Here is a 16,394-nt window from a genome sequence, read left to right on the forward strand (position 1 = left end):
TATGCTTGAGTGAGAGTATGTATGCTATGGGGCCTGGATTAAAAAGCACAAAGTTATTTGGACTTCAGGTTTGTGAGCACCTAGTTTTTAATGTTGATGCTTTACAGGACTTGGTCCTGAAAGCTGATCTGTGGTCCAGGTAGGCAAGATCCCAGGCATGTAACTCCCACTGATCCCAGTGGGAAGTGAATGTCTTTGTGGCTTTGTGCCCCTGGGCTATAAGATTTCACATGAAACTTCAGTGTGTTCTCAGTCTTTTATGCAAGTCTAACTTGACATTGATTTTAGTTGAAATAAGTCTTTTTGTGTTGGAAGTAAAACTAGTGTCAACTAAGTTCACCTACTTGAGCTTAAGCAGGGACAACATTTGGTATCTTCAAGATTTGAGTTGCGAGGGCCGAGTGTCCTCTTGATTGCGATAAATCTGGGCTCTTAATAGTGAAACTGGTTCTCTGGACTGGCTTTTGTAAAAAGTTTCCGAGTAACTTGCTGTTTGAAATTTTACTGTATTCCTTAATCTAAAGATTGTTACCTTCTGTTGTGAACCAGTGTCACTGATAACTTGTGGAAAGTTCAAGTCGCTTCAAAGAAGGATTTATGAAACCACCAGCTCTCATGGGTGAAGAGCTTCAGGTATTTGGCTTCAGATCATTGAGCTTGAAGGTTTTTATTACGTTATCTCTGCAATTTAAAGACATGCTGGACAGTCCATCCCTGAACTTGGAGCAAAGCACAGCTTTCCATTCTGTAGTTCAAACAGCTGCTCGGTTCCAGGTCTTGTATTAGTTTAGGTGTTTGATTCAGCCCCTTGCATGGATGGCTTGCCTTACCCTTATCAAGAAATGACCTAGTTTTGCAGGATGCAGCTCAAATCACTTCTGGATGTGACTTTTCATTTGAGGAAAAGGCCTGCACATAAATCAGACTTGATGTGTGAACTCCTGCCTGTTTTGCCAAGTTTTTGCTTTGTTTCGAGGATTGTTAAACTGAAGAATGCTGTTTGATTACCTGTACATAACAATCCTCTTGTAGGACTGCAATCCTACCAAATAAAAAGCAGATCCCAGAAACTGCATCTGTATTTGAGGGGTATGTTATCTAATTTATATCTTTTAAGGTTGTCATCTCTGTGGCTTTCTAAGGTTTACTCTGTGACAGGTGGCTCAGGGAACTGGGATTGGATCTGCTCTGAGCTCTTCTCCCCAGGGAAATAAAAGTAACTTCTTTTTGTGGCAGAGCTGGCACCTTTTCAGTGCTTTGTATAAATGATTGTTTGATATGGGGCAGTTGTTAGAAGTTGTACCATGGAACGGAAAAAGGCAAATCCATGTTGGATAGTAGAAAAATGGCAATGATTTAAATCTCTGTGAATATACACCTGTTTGTGGGTCAGTTGCTAGTGACTGGAAAGGATCTGTTGCTAAGATTTGGTTGACACGTTTAATGATGTTTCACAGTTTTCTGACTCCTGGCTGGTATTGTCTCTGTGGGGTTGTGTGGAAGAGTTAAGGTTAAGCGAGGGCTGTAGCTGACATGTAAATAAGTCTCAGACTGCAAAGTCCCTCTGGGATGGTCTTAAGGAGTTAGAAATAAAGTAGCATTAGTTTGGTAAAATGCAGTTTAGTTTTGCAGTTATTTCATAGCTTTTACTGGAACGTAGATGTCTGGTACCAATTAGGAAGCGTAATGGCTTCCAGTAGTGAGCAAAGCACCGCGCTGGTCTCACCTGTGGGAAATAGAATATAGTTTGTTTTTCAGGTTCAGTAAAGAAAGTAAAAGTGTGGCAAGTGGTAGTTGTGCAAATAAATGGAAGGAGGTCTTATTTGTTTAACATTAGGTGATGGAAAGGTAATTTAGAACAGGAACAACAGCTGAAACTGCTTTGATTGCACTAAAAACTGTGGTTTGCTGACTCTGCTACCATCCTGATAGATGTCAAAGATAAAAAGCTGCATCTTGCCCTTGGCATCCGTGTAGTCTGCCTAGGGATGATGTTTCCTGCAGGGACCGGCTGGCCTCTCCTGTGAGGACTGTTCTGAAACAGCTGCCGGCTGCAGCGCCCGCTCCGGGCTTCCCAGTCCTGCGCTCACGAGGGGACATCCAGGGAGCAGCAACGGGAAACGGCCCTGCATGGATGCAGCGTGCCCTTAAAAATGAGCAAAGCTGAAACACTGCAGGGACGTGTAGGTTGCAGTTGTTAACTGCCTTCCTGTGCTCTTTTCCTCCTGCCAACTTAGATTCCTTCTGTAAAGCAAATCCTGCTTTCATTTTTCCAAAGATGTAAGTGGCGGGTGCAGGTCCGAATGCTGGTTTGTTATCCTGCCTTGTCAGCTGGTGCTGTTGTCACGACATAGTGACCCTGCTATCCCTGCGCGAGGCTTTAATGCCGAGTGGTGCTGGGGACCTCTGCTCCCCTTCAAGTCGGAAATAGAGCAGCTTTTCTTTGCGTACATCAGAACGTGTTTTCTAAAAGTGCAAAAGTTTAATTCAAATTGTGAATTAATCCCTAAACCCAAAGCTTGAGGGTGCACCTCTCATGGGTATGCAATAGGTGAAAATATGGTGCATTTTTGTGGAAATGGGATTTTGCTGCTACAGCCTGAGAGATATCTGGTTTTCTAAAAGGAGGCAGGTTCCTGGAGTTCAAATGGGGTTGTTGGTCCTGTGGTTGTTCTGATGGGTTCAAGTTTCACATATTCAACAGCTTATGCCATATTTATGTTGTATAAATTTTGACACGGGCTTCTGCTACCTAAGCTACCAAATAGGAAAAAGGACATTCCAGTATCTTTATTAAAGTATGTATCTACAAAATACCTTGGATTAATAAGAATTTACAATGTAACCTAAAAAAGCTCAACTTTTACCTTAACCATAGTTCACAAAATGGATTATTTATTTTTTTGTGTAATTAATTCTATGATCTGATGAATCTGTCTTTTTTAGACATTTTCTACTTATTTTTGTATTTCCTATATGAATGAAACGAATATATCCGTGCTTAGTTTTAAAAAAGGAGCTTTGAGCCAGTCTGAAAAAAAAAATTGCTTTTGTTCATGGTTTCCTACTGAGAGTTACCCTTTTTGTTATTTTTGGTATGCGTGTGTGTATGCATTCATCTCATCTGCTTATGTAGGATGATTATTAATTCCTGCTGCAATGTAAATACTGCATATCTAAAACTAGTCAATAGTACTTATGAAGCAAAAGGAGAGGCTTTATGTAATACATCTTTACCTAAATTGCTATTTCTTATTGCATGTTAGGACGTTCAAAGGAACTTATGGGACTAGGAACATCCTGCTTGATGTTCCTTTGAAAAATCCCATTCTTAATTTTCCTGTTTTCTCTGCACTCAGAAAAATGCAACAACTTTTTGTTGATAAGTACTCTCTGTGGCTGATTTTGGTGTAATTTCTTTTACTAAAGGTCTGTTCCCTAAATCTGTAGTATTGGCTATTGCTTTTGCAGAAAATACCAAGCTTAGAGCACTGGGTGTTCTCTGTGTCAGTTAGCCAAGTAAGCAAAGCTCCTTAACTTTGGAAACTCAACGTCAAGCCCAGTTAGACTAATAATGCCATCTGCCCGAGGCAGCTGGATATTAACTTTCTAGTGTGATGCATGTAATTTCATTCCTAGATGCTTTCCTAAATGGAAAAAGGGATAAATTTGCTGACTACTTCCCTCCCCTTCCTCCCTCCCCCCAAAAAAGATCGAGATATAAAGGTCAATCTGGGTATAATTTTGATGCATACTACATTCCTTTATTTTTTTTCTCGTGTGTAATGCAGTAGGAAATTGATTCCAATTTAGCAAGGGATTGCATTTCTAGCCGCAAACATAGCGAGAGCGCATTTGCTCTGTGCTGCTAAAGTACAAATCTCCAAAGAACACTGCAGGAAAACTCCTCGAAAGCAGGGGCATTTGATGAATGTGATGTGCTCTTGGTTGCTCAAATGTTGCTTTCTACCGTACAAACTAGTTTCATGTCTCATAGAAGCCCTGGGCTCGCTGGAAATACTATTTTGAATTGGAGGGCAAAGCTAAATGTCTCATCTTAAAAGCGTGTGGTTGATTTGTAATCCAGGCAATTTAAGAGATGAGTAACGTTTCAGTCACTGCAACTTCTGCTGCTTTCTGCGGTCTTATATCTGTCTCCTTCTGTTTTGTAAGAAATTCTGCTTTCCAGACAGCCCCGCAGAGAGGGAGCGTGAGCACGAGCCTGCAGGCAGCCGTTTGGAGGAAGAAAGGTCAGTGGGACCAGTCCGTATCCCAGTGTGGATTCCCGTGTGGACAAAATGCAGAGGTGGGCTCTGACGCTGGAGATTGCTGCTCTTCCCATTGCTCTCTCTGTCCTCACTCCCTTGCAGTGCTTGGTTGGCACTGGGTGGCCCCATGCTGCTGCATGTGGGCTTCTAGCTTTCTGCTAGCCCAGGGTGTAAGTAACCCGTAGCGAGCTGCGGTGCCTTTCAGGTCCCCGTGCCTACAATTCACAAGGTAGGCAAACTCTTTTTCTGTAATTCTCTCCTGTGGCAGTTGCTAGGAGTTTGTTACTGACCAGCGCCGCCTCCACCCTGCGCCGTGTTCTGCCGTATCCCGTTGCTTTTGGAGCCTCTCTGCAGCATCAGCACAGCTTCTGCTGGGCTCGTATGCAGCCAGTGCCAGTGGGAAGCTCTTGTTTCCCTGGGACTTGAAGGCAGGTGAGAGGGAATGGGAGAAATGTCCTTCTGGAAGGACAGCTGGGAAGGCAGTGCTGGGCTCATTTTACTGCTAATGCAGCCTCAAATATTGCAAAAAGCTGGAGCCCTGTGTTATCTAGTGTCTACTCATAGTGCGTTTTTTCTCTTGCAGAGAGCATCTCTGGGCAGAAAGAGAGGAGGGGAAAGCTGAGCCCTGGAAATCACACCACCAAGCCTAGGTAAGCGAGCAGAAACTCAACACTGTCCTAGCACGACCCACCCCCCTGCCATGCCATTGCCAGCACACAAATTGAGCAGGAAAAACAGGTAGTTATCCAGAAAATAGCAGGACAACTAAGGGCCTTGTGTTATCTGTCTGTAGATGTGCTGCCTGTGGCTATATTTTTTTTTGTTCAAATAAAATAATATGCTCCTGGGAAACACTTCTACCTAAGCTTTCATGTGTGGCATCATGTGGTATTGGTGGAATTTAGCCCCTCTGAATCCTGGCCTTTTATTTCCTGCCATTGTGCAGGAAAGGCTGTTTTTACAACTTTCGCAAAGCCTTCGCAAAGGCTGTTTTTACAACTTTCTTCCTGACAGTTGATTTTTTGAGCTCTCAATCCCGAACCATAAGATATATCTGCCAGCCTCCTGGCTTGTTCCTGATGCGTGTGTAACACGACTACAGGGCAGGAAGCCTGTGCCAGGGTGACATCGGCTGCTTGTGTTACAGGAAAAAGTAAGAGGAGGAGCAGGAAGAGCAGCCCCAGGTGCTGGGCTGTGAGCAGGACGGTGCCTTCTGCCCCAGCCATCCCAGCCCTGGGGCCAGCCCTTTGCTCCGGTTACGACAGAGCTGATGGAGAAGCAGCAGCCTTTTCCTAGGCACGATGCTCTGCTCCGTTGTGAAGTTTTATGGGATCATTACGTGTTTCATAATCCCCGGGCTGGCTGCGAGAAGGGGAGCGTGGAAATCGTGCGGCCACCGGCAGAGGGCAATCGGCCTCAGAGACTGGAAATCGGGATCGGAAATCGGGATTGGCGGCCACTCCGCTGGGGAGTGGGCCCCCATCCGGCTCCCAGGAATAACCTGTTAAAAAGAATAGCTTTGCTTTATATGTGTGTGTGTGTGTGTGTGTGTGTGTGTGTATATATGTATATTTGAAAGCAGATAGACACCTTCAGGACTTCTCTTCTGAAGCCTCTGGCATTCGCAGTTGCGTTGGGAGCCAGCACCAGCTCCAACTCGCTTGGGTTCACCGCTCAAACCCTGAGGCCTCAGGCTCAGGCAATACCTTTCCTGATTCTTCTTATATTATTTTTCTTAATGGCTCTTTTCCCAGAAACTTTGTGGTCTAAATTCAGAGCTATCTAAACAAATGCTTAATGCACTGAGTTAAAATTGCAGAATAATTTGGGTTCGAAGAAACCTGGGGTGGGGTTACCCGGTCCAACCCCCTGCTCCAAGCAGGCCAAGGTCAAAGTTAGATCAGGTGGCTCTCTTGGACAAAGATTAAAAACAAAACAAAAACCCACCCTATGATTTGTACACAGGTGTTTTTTTAATTTTGTGTGTTTGTGTGTTTGGTTTCTTCTTCTTGATGCCTAGTTTGGTTTCTGTTACATTTTTGGGAAGAGATTCCTTTTGGCTCCTGCCAAAGGAGAAACCTTTGGATGCTCACGGGGTGCAGGGTGCATTGGTGCTGTTTGCAGCATTGAACCTGCGCAAGTGCCCAGGGCCCCACTGGCAAAGCCGGGGTTAAAGCCACAGCCTGGGAATTTTGGAAATGAGGGGCAGGGACTGTTTGTATTCCCTGCCTTCCTGGTGTTTTTATTGGAGCAATTCCTGCTGTTGCAGGGACCCTCGTGATGCTTTGATCTCTCGTAATCTCTTCTTGCTAGAGCTGGGGTTTTTGCTCTGCTGCTGTAGATGTGCAGGGTGGTTGGTTTTTTTTTTTTTTTTTTTTTTTTTTTAGGAATCTGGGAAGCTTTTGGCGTCTGGGTTTTCAGTGGATTTACCTAAACTGAATATGTTATGTGCCCGAGAGGAGACGAGACATCTGAGCAGCCCTAAATTCCCAGTGCTTGGAGTTATGAAGTACCTTGGGAAAACAAAACAAAAAACCTCACCAAGCACCCCTTTTAAATGAACTTCCTTTCTAAGGCATCAAATCTTTTAAAAAACAAAGACGGAAAAGTCCAAAGTCAAGATCTTTATAGTGCTAGTAGCTTTTTATGGTAAAATGTGAATGTTTGGGTGTGTAAAAGCTGTGTGGTAATAAAAACACCTGGGCACTGGGCAGCACATCCAGGCCGCGCTCCTGCATCTGCCCTTGCTCGGGGGTTACCCGGTTGCTCCCCACTACTCCACTTTGAGCCTTGTTTTTAGAGGAATTGCTGCTTTTTTGGGGCAGTTCCTTGGGCCCTGGGGGCCGGGTGGTTTCGCACGTGGCGCAGCGCGAGTGGACGGGCATTTGGGCAGCACGCGAGGCTCGGGACGCGCGGCCGGGATGGGATTCCCAGAGGGGAAAAGGCGGGAGCCGGGAAGAGATTCCCAGAGGGAAAAGGCGGGATCTCGCCTTTCCTCGCCCCCCTCCCCCCCCGCGGGCTGCGCGGGGGCGGCGCTGCGGTTGCCGGGCGACCGCGCAGCGAGCGCGCAGGGGCGGGGGAGGAGGAGGAGGAGGCGGCGGGAGGAAGCGGCGCCGCGGCGGCAGCAGCAGCAGGGGCGGCGGGGCGCGCACGGAGCCCGCGCCGCGGCCATGCCGGGCCCGCGCCGCTGAGCCCGCCCCGCGCCGCTCCGCGCCATGGAGGAGGAGAGGTAGGTGCCGCCGCCCTTTGTTCTCCTTTCCCCCTTCTCCTCCATCCTTCTCCCCCCTTTATTTTTTTTTTCCTCCCCGTTTTCCCCTTTATTTTGTTTATTTTTTGCTCCTGCCCGGGACCTCGCGCCCGGGGCGGGCGGGGGCTCGCGGGGCGCCCCGCTCCCTGCGCGGGCACGTCGCGGTGGTGCAGTGTCATGGTGCCCCCCCGGCGCTTCACGTGCCGCTCTCCAGCATGCGCCTCTTACCCACGAATAAAGGCGCAATTCGAACCCAAATGGAGTTTTCTCTTTTACTTATGCTTATTTCCACGCCCGGAGCCCAGCGGTGCCAGGAGAGCAGGTGAGGTGGCGGGATGGCCGGCCGGGATGAGCTCCCACACGCCGCCTTGGGCTCCCCTAGTTCCTTAACCCCCAGCAGCTGCCTTTGGAATTAACGTTTTCAGGCGCTGCCTGCAGGGACCCGGTGGTTTCTCCGGTTCTGGGGTGCGTGGAGGCCCCTCGGGCCGGTGACGCCTCCAGGTTCACCTGTGCCCAGGTGTGTGAGCACAGGCGGAGCGGGAGCCCGGCGGCCTGTGCCCGATTTCCTCCAAAGCGGCTGTTTTTGCCCCAAAGCCTGTGTGCAAATCCCCATGAAGAGTCGCCTCCGTGTCCCTCGGACGTGTGCGGAGATGCGGCCGCTGCCCGAGGCTTCGCGGATGCCGGGGAGATGTTTGGTGCCCCCTTCTCTGTCCCCCTTTGCCTTCTCGGTGTCCCTTCTGCTTCCCGACTGCCTGGGCGCCTTTCGTGCACCAGGAACACGCTTGGACTGCTGGAAACTAAACATCAAGCTGTTTTTCTTTCTATTTTTCTGGCTTTTTTCTGTCTTGTTTGTTTTAGCAGGATATGCTGAGTGCTTCCTTTTCGTGTTGACCTTGCCAGAGGCGGGGGACCGGAGGGAGGGCTTGACCTGCTGATAGTGCTGATGGCCAGGGCTTGGCAGCAGCTGTGTTGCAACGTGATAAATTGGCAAAATTAAACGAGGGTCGAGCCCCAGTTCTGGGAATTTTGCCTTTGCAGAGGGACAATGCTCCCGTAGCCCTGTCGGAGTTGTTTTTCCAGGCTCAGAAGAGCAGATTTCCACCCACAAATGGCTCGGAGAGTCTCCCTTACCGCTCCTTGCAGAGCTGAGCTTGCACCTCTTGGCATCCCTTGGGAACACGCGCAGGCCTCAGGTTGTCCCATGTGCATCCCTAGTCAGGGAGCCTCCAAACCCAGCCTTATCCCATTGTACACTTGTTTGTTGAACGTGCTTCCATATTTTTGGAGAGAGCTGCACGTGCATGTATATGCATATATGCGTGAATCTGAGTCTGTGCATATATATTTATAAATATACATATATATATATATAGTGTCTGGGGGAGTGGAGAGGAGCAGTTTTGTGATCTAGATCTCTTATCATCATTGACACTCATGCTTATTACACTTGTGACCTCTAATGATGGCCAGCAAAGGCCCTGCTTTGAACTGGGGCCCATTGCTGCGGCTACAGGGGTGAAATAGCCACCTGCAAGGGAACTAGATAATTTTGTCGTTTCATTTTGTTTCCAGAGAGCCTGGTCGCTCTCCACGCTCTTCTCCTCGGTGTCCTTTTGCTGAGCATTTCCAGGGGAATGTGTCGTGCGGATTCGGCCTCGAAACGCTTGCTTAGGGTGGCAGATTTCCCCCTGGATTTTGATGATCTTGCTTTTCCCGTTCTGCAGGTTGTAAATGCTTGGCAAGAAATGATTTTGGAGTCGTAATTCGCTCTTACTGCTTCTGCTGGGGGCCTTGGTTGCAGGAGAGCCGTCGTGATGCTGGGTGATGAGTCTCAAACACCGAGATGCACTTGAGTTTGGAAAGGAAAAATAGAAAGGAACGTTGATTTTTGGTTAAAGAATTCTGTAACCTTGTAGTGTGAAATGTGTCTTTAAATGGTGCCCATGTCTTCGAAGTATTTGTTTGAGAAATACAGTGTTTGCCTTAGAAAGCAAGTGATGATCTTGTTATGTTTAAATTATTTTGTGTTGGTTCCGTTATTGCCTTTTTTCCTTGGTAATTTGCTCTAGCTGCATTTCTCCTGAGGTCTCCTTTGGTGGGAATGCTCTTTTGGGTGTCTGCTGTGTGCCAATTACATAGCTTACTAAAATAATGCCTCAATATTGATGCAAGCTTTGAAAAAAACCCCAAAGTCTCTAACTAAATTGTAAATAAATATTATCAAAACAAAAAATCATTTCTATTGTGCTCCCTCCTTAATGCATTTCAATAATGATATGTTGCTCTGCACTCATTTCAAATCCATCTGTCTGGAGAGCTCAGCTCCTTCAGCCGCATTTTTTAACATCTTTATGTATACCCAAAGAAAGTTCTGGAGACTGGGTTTTATAAATACACCACTGCCATCCTTTTTTTTGATTTGTTTGTGTGTCTGAGCAGAGGAACGGAATCGTGAGACATGAGAGACTTTTGATTTTAGTGATTCTGCAGGGAAAACTTACTCCAGTTAAAGTCAGACTTGCTATTATTTTTTTCCAATTTTTGTTCAGACTAAACTGCTATTTTGGTCTTCTTTTATCTTGGTAGAAGCATTTCAGCCTTGCGGGCTTAGGACCTTCATAGTCCTGCTTTTAGGTTGGTGTGACGCTCCGAAGGGCCAGTCCAGGGTGCCCAAGTAATCCCAGTGCTGCCTGTTCCACCCAACCCTTTATAGCCAGGGAGCTGAAGACCTTGGAAAGCAGCACGTGTGTCTAGCCGTTTCTCCAACCTAAGTGCTTTTTGGTGACGCATGCTGAGAAAAATGCTCCTGTGGTTCTGTGCCTCAGGCTGCAAAAACTTCTAGGTGCTTGGGTGGGACCAGCCACCGTGTTCCTTGCTCCCGTGGCAGCTGCTCCCTTCCTGTGGCTCTGGATGTCAGTGCTGGGACTATCCGACCCCATGAAGGTCCACGAGTCCCATTGGAAGCCGGGTGCAAAGTCCTGAGGTGTCCCAGCAGCTGCAGCCTTGGTGGCCCTGCCCGAGTTTGCTGCCTGCTGCCCACATGGTGCAACGAGCCCCAACGCACGAGCTTGGGAAGAGATGCTCGTGGTGTCCCCGTGAAGGCGGGAGCTGAGTCCTGAGGATCTTCTCCCAAAAGTGTGAGCAGAAGCCCGTCCATCCCCCACTGCAGGAGGACTCCTGGAAAAACTCTTGTTTCTTCCCGATGAATGTCTGGCTTGGGACTGGTGGTTGGCAGAGTCGCGCTGTTCGTTCCTGGGGCTTGCCTGCTCCCTGCATGGCAGTCCCCTTCTGAGGGGACAGTTTAGCTTTCAGGAGGGCTTCTCTTCTTCCTCATAATCTGCAGAGACATCTGTAATTACAGCTGGTAACTAAGGCAATCCCACGCTATGGATCATTCATGCCTGCAGCAGCGTGGTGGGTTACAGGGTCTGCAAATACCTTCCTGCGTGCTGCTGCATGGCCGGAGCCGCTGACGTTGGAGCTGGGGTGGAAGGAGGCCCGTGCGGGAGGAGGTGCCCGTGACAAGTTGGTCCTCAGCCACTTGGCTTATCTCGGGAGAACCCCGCAGTGCCCCTAATGAGATTGTTAATGTGACCCAGGGACACTCCAAGGTTCATCCCTTTGGTCGCTGCGTGGCCTTGGGTGGCCCCGGAGTAGAACAAATCGCTGCTGGCACCTGGGTAGCAAGTGGAGGAGCAGAGGACATTGCTGTCCTGGCGTGAAGATGCACAGGGGAAAGTGTCCGACTGCAGAGCACGGGGACCTTGTGTGTCCTGGTGTTCCCGCCATACCTTTGAGTAGAGCTGTGTCCTTTCTGTCTTCCTGTTTGTAACTGTAGGAAAATAATGGAGTCATTCCTAAGCAGAACAATTCCTAGTGCTGTAGGAAAAAAAAGCTCAGAAGAGTGTTGTGCAATTAATTACTTGCATCTTCTCGGGGTAGCTTTTGCTTTGCACCAAATTACGTTTCCTTGAATCATTCAGGTCCTTGCGTTTTTATGGTGGAAACGTGTTGGTGGTAGTGGAGGGCGTGTGGATGCTGGTGAGAAATCCCTCTTGCAGATGAAGCCATCCCTGCTGCTTTGATGGGACAAAAATCTAGGGAAGCTGAGGCGGTCTGAAAGAGGACTTAAAGGCTCCTATTATTTTCTTTAATAAGGTATTTTTTCCGGAGTCATTTGGAAAAACTTTAAATAGCATTCCCTGAGTTTTTCTGAATCTAGTTGCATACCAGACTGCGTGCAGAAATTTACGGTGAGCCTTTAGGTATTTGGTAAGACTTAAATCCCCCTCTGTTAATGAGTGCGAGAGGGTCTTTTTGGGTGCTTTTTAGGTAAAGTTACTCCTTGTGCTCTTCGGTATCTATCCATCTTAAAAAAGAAAAAAAAAAAAAAACCCAAAGCAATGTTTTAGCTTTCAAAGCATTGGCTTATTTGCGAAACCTCACAATATTTATTTGTTGGCACCCACTGATTTGGGCTCCTGTGAGGTCCGCCTTGGAACGGGAGGGCAAGCAGCAGGTCGCTGCCATCCGCAGCCCCATGTGCGGGTGTCTGCAGCCTCCCTCTTTTGCTTTCGCTCTTTTCTTTTTTTCTTCTTTTTGCTGCCTTCTCGTAGGGGTTTCAGCTCCGTGCACCCAAAGTTCAGAGGATCTGCGGGCGCTTTCGGAGCCGCGTTTGGCGCTGCCGCGTCCCGCCGGCTGGGCGAGGATGCATCGACCTCGCGGGGACGCTCGGCGCCTCGGGCACCCGCTGGCCTCGTTAATGCAGCCCTTAATTGTGTGCCTCTGATTGTGCTTCACCTATAGAGTGTGTGGCCCTCACGGGAAAGGCTTGCTTAGTAATTCCTTCTGCGTGTTTGGGTGACATTCAATAGGCCTGTTTCTAGCTGGGGAATGCGATGGAGCCCCAGCAAAGCTGACGCCCTGACAGCCGTGCGGGTGCTGTTAAAAGTCCTTTTTGGTTTTGCTTTTAAAAGTCCTTTTTGGATTCGCCTCTGCAGAAGAGGATACAAGTCCTGCATTCGTACGCTTGCATCTTGTGGGTGGGAATGCGAAAGCTAAATTTCTCGTGGTGCTTTTATGGCTTATTTTATTTTTTTAGTGTTATTTAATCAGCTTTCTGCTCTCCTTTTAATTTTTCCTTCCTGTCTTGCCCCTTTCTCAGTGTAAAGCAGAGTTCCCGGTCCTCCGAGGCGGCCGAAGAGGAGAAGGAGCCGCGCACGGTGACGGTCAACCCCTCGCACATGAGGAAGGCCTTCAAGGTCATGAACGAGTTACGGAGGTAGGAACGTGGCAGAACCCGGGCCACCTCTGTCCCAACTGATGGTTGCACGGGAATTGCTATAGACATTAGGAAGGGGCAGTGAAAACACAACATTTGGGCTGAAGGGGAGCCCTGGGATGCATCTGCGTGACGGGGTGGGCACAGGGAGAAGGAAGGTTGACAAAATCTCCATGAATGCAGTGAGTACCAGCTGCGGGCCGGCAGTGGTTAAACTCAAGCTGTGTCATGGCTCTTGGCCCTTGAGCCACAGAGATGTCTAGTGGATTATTTTCCCACCAGTTCGTTTGAGCCCTTTGCCATTGGAACAGAGATTTGACCCAATTTTCAAAGGAATCCCTATATTCCCAATATCACACAGGTGCTCCTCACTACACAGATGCTATGGTGAAAGCAGGTAACACGTTTTGCTCTTTCCTGCATGTCCTAAGCACTCGAAAGATGCTGCAGGAGCCACCTCTCTTCTGCAGATAGGGATTTGCAGAACGGCACCTTGTACAGCACAGCAGGGGTATCGGAAACACCTCCCTGTGCAGGTGTTTGACAGGGGTTCTCAGGTGATGCATAAGGAGCAGAAAATGGAAGTGTCCTTCCCTTGTAGCAATCGCACGAAGCCGAATGTTTTCTTCATGGCTTCCCTCTGCTCCTCCTTGTACTGACAGCGAAAGATCTGAAAAGAGAGGTATTTTTTTTTCAGCTATCTTCAGAAATCCTTTGTGCTCCTGTTATTCCGTTGTTAATTGAAGCATGGTGGGAGTAGCTGGAGCCTGGCAGCGTGTCTGTATTTCGCTAGCACTTGTGCAGCGCTGAAATGCTGAAATGCATAAGGTTGAAGCTGCCCTAAAGCACCTGTTTATTGTTAGATTGTATTTTATTTTTTACCCCCTGCCCTGGGTGCACTTCTTTTCTCAGCTTCTGCTGCTGTTCTGGAATATGCAGTTCCCATGTCCTCATGCATTGTGCGCTGAGCCTGGCAATCAGTTAAGCTGTCAGCAATCAGTGTTAATAGCTACCTTGAATAACTGTGCCTCCGTTTAATGCCTTCAGAAGGTCTAGAAAAATCTTGCTAAGGGCTTGCTGTAGGTTGGTCACTTGAAGTGTTTGACTTCCAAATATAAATCAAATTAGTTTTCATGAAAAGCAATTCAGATGAATATAGATAAGCTGGAGGGAGTGAGAAGGCCTCTGTTAAGTGACCATTTAAAAACTCCCCTGCTTCTGCCCTCCATTCCCCACTTGAGTAAGTGCAGAGCACAGACCTCCTGCTTATTTTTTTCCCTGTTTTCCAACTTTAGCCCTTTGTTTCACAAACAATTTGTTTATGTATTTAAATGCATAGAGGAGAGCAGGGAGACATACCTAGTCCCTTAGAAACTCTGTGTGGATTTATTTCATACGCAGTTTCCTACAGAAAAAAACTGCAGCATTGTGATAAGCAATTCTAAAGGGAAGGCAACATCTCGATTTGTCGACTCTGATCCTTTTTTCTTTTTTTTTTTTTTCCAAGCTTGACATTTGAAATGAAAACACCCTCGTTTTGCATTTGTGTGCTCAGAGATCTTAAACCAACTTATTGGGAGGCTGAGCACTTCTAGCCGTCTGCGTCTCAGCAGTCCTGTGCAAACATTAACTAATGAATCCTCAAAGGACATAACACGGGGCTGCTGGAAAAGGTCACTGATTAATGAAGTGGCTTTGCCCAAGCTGAGCAGTGAGTCCGTGGGGGAGCTCAGAAGGGTTTTGGTTTCTGTCGGGAACTCCTCAGTTTATCTTGGTGGCTCTTAATCCCAGCTGAATTCATGTACTAAACTTAAGGTTCATCAGGACCCCCGATAAACTCTAGTGCTTGGCTGCTCCTTGTGGGCAGAACGATGGGGAAGCCCTTTGTGCCAGGCAGGACACGACAGAAGTTCTGGGGGCAAATGTTTCTTTCTCTACCAAGCCTGGTGGAGAAGAAAGCTCCGAGAGCCCTTCTTTTTCTGTTCTACCTTTCTGAACACTGTATAAAGATCAAAGCACTGTTTTTTCCTTCGTATCACTGGCCATATCTTGCTCTAGAGATCTACCAGGACTTCTGCAAGGTAACACCCAGGCTCTTGAGCTTTTCTGCACCTTCTTGGAGCCCTGCTCTTTTGATCTTTGCCATCCTCTGCTCTTTGCATGTGTGTCTAGTTCAGCTTCCAGATTTTTTATGCTGAATCAGAACAGCTAGAGGCCTGCAGCAAGCAGGGCTGCAACACAAAGAGGATGCAGGAGGATGCCGGTTACCAGATGAAGGAGATGAGAACCTTCCACTGGGTTTTGGCAGAAACCTCTTGGCTACCTTCTCTGAAGTGGCTGGATTTTTGGGGCTGCTCTTTCAGGCTGTGCTGCCATAGTTTTTTGCATGACCAGGAGTTCTGAAATGACCCTCTGTTTTTTCCGGTGTCTTTGCAGCAAGCGGCTCCTCTGTGACGTGGTGATTGTGGCCGAAGCAGTGGAGATGGAAGCCCACCGCGTGGTCCTTGCCGCCTGCAGCCCCTATTTTTGTGCCATGTTTACAGGTACTCTTCCCAATGGCTGTCACCGCACTCAGGCTGAGCGGATTTTGGGAGACTCCTGGCCTCCCTGTGGAAGCACCTGCAGCAGAGGATGTGGCTTGGGCCTCTAGAGAGGGTTTACATGGGAATGAAGGAACAGAGCTAGACTTGCAGTTTGTTGTGCTTGATGGATGATCGTTGTCATCTTTTGGCATATTTCTTTGAGGCAGTGCCAATGAGGCAGTGTTATGGGGATGAGGGAGTCTGTAGCATGTGGGTCACAGAACTTAGGACAACTATGAGACTTGTCCTTTTTTTGTTTGTTTTTTCTTTCTTTCTTTGCTCACAAAGAATGGAAACTCATGAAAACCCACGCTGTTAATATCAAGCACGTGTGCCTTGCCCTAGATGCTCATGGTGCGCATTAAAAAAGTGCCTGGCACGGGAGCTGCAGTTGCAAGGCTCAGCCCTGCAGATGCTTATTCACAGTCATGGATCTTTGATCTCCCATAGCACTTATTTTGCTACTGCCCGAAATAACACTGCTCTTCTCTTGGCCCCGTTGTGCATCACTGACTCTCCCTCTCTTGCAGCCCTCTATGTGCTCATGGCAGATGCAACCCTGGTGTGAAGGGAAGAGGAGGACAAGATTTGTGTTCTGATCATAGGGTCCTTATGGGGGATGCTCTTCAGAGGCTGTGTAGTCAAAAGAGCAGTGTTGGTACCAAGGAATGACCTAGCAAACTTTGTCCGCTTGGCAGCTCTGTAACTTCCTTTTCTTTTCCTTGTCCTCCTTCCAAGGAGGGGAGCTAATGTAACTAGATACAGATAATATAAATGTGCCTGTGTGAGTCCCTCAGCTCCAGCCTGATGCATGGCTGGGCATCAGTAGGATTTTGCTCTGATTTCATGTCTCTGGATCAGTGTGGCCAAGGGATGGAGGGAAGCTCTTGCAAAGAGACTCAGGAGCTGTGTGGATTCTTCCTTTAAAAGCTTTGGGGTTAGGCCAGGTTTAATTTACTTCCCTGGGAGCAGAATGCAGTATTTCTTAGGGAAAAGCTTGTCATTTGGAAGTCATC

At 47.8% G+C, this 16,394-nt stretch overlaps 1 protein-coding gene across 1 annotated transcript in view; it reads left to right on the forward strand.

Moving 5' to 3' along the window:
* Positions 1 to 12,686: 12,686 nt before the first annotated feature.
* The window catches only part of KLHL3 (kelch like family member 3), a 31,370-nt gene continuing 27,662 nt past the window's right edge, over positions 12,687 to 16,394 (forward strand). Inside the window, exons 1-2 of the mRNA XM_026047518.1 lie at positions 12,687 to 12,796; positions 15,233 to 15,339. Coding sequence (XP_025903303.1) covers positions 12,759 to 12,796; positions 15,233 to 15,339 — 145 coding nt within the window. The 5' untranslated portion in view covers positions 12,687 to 12,758. The remainder of the gene's footprint in view (positions 12,797 to 15,232; positions 15,340 to 16,394) is intronic.

Source organism: Nothoprocta perdicaria, unplaced genomic scaffold, assembly GCF_003342845.1.
Source record: "Nothoprocta perdicaria isolate Ctin4 unplaced genomic scaffold, notPer1 scaffold_5, whole genome shotgun sequence".
NCBI classification, from domain to species: domain Eukaryota; kingdom Metazoa; phylum Chordata; class Aves; order Tinamiformes; family Tinamidae; genus Nothoprocta; species Nothoprocta perdicaria.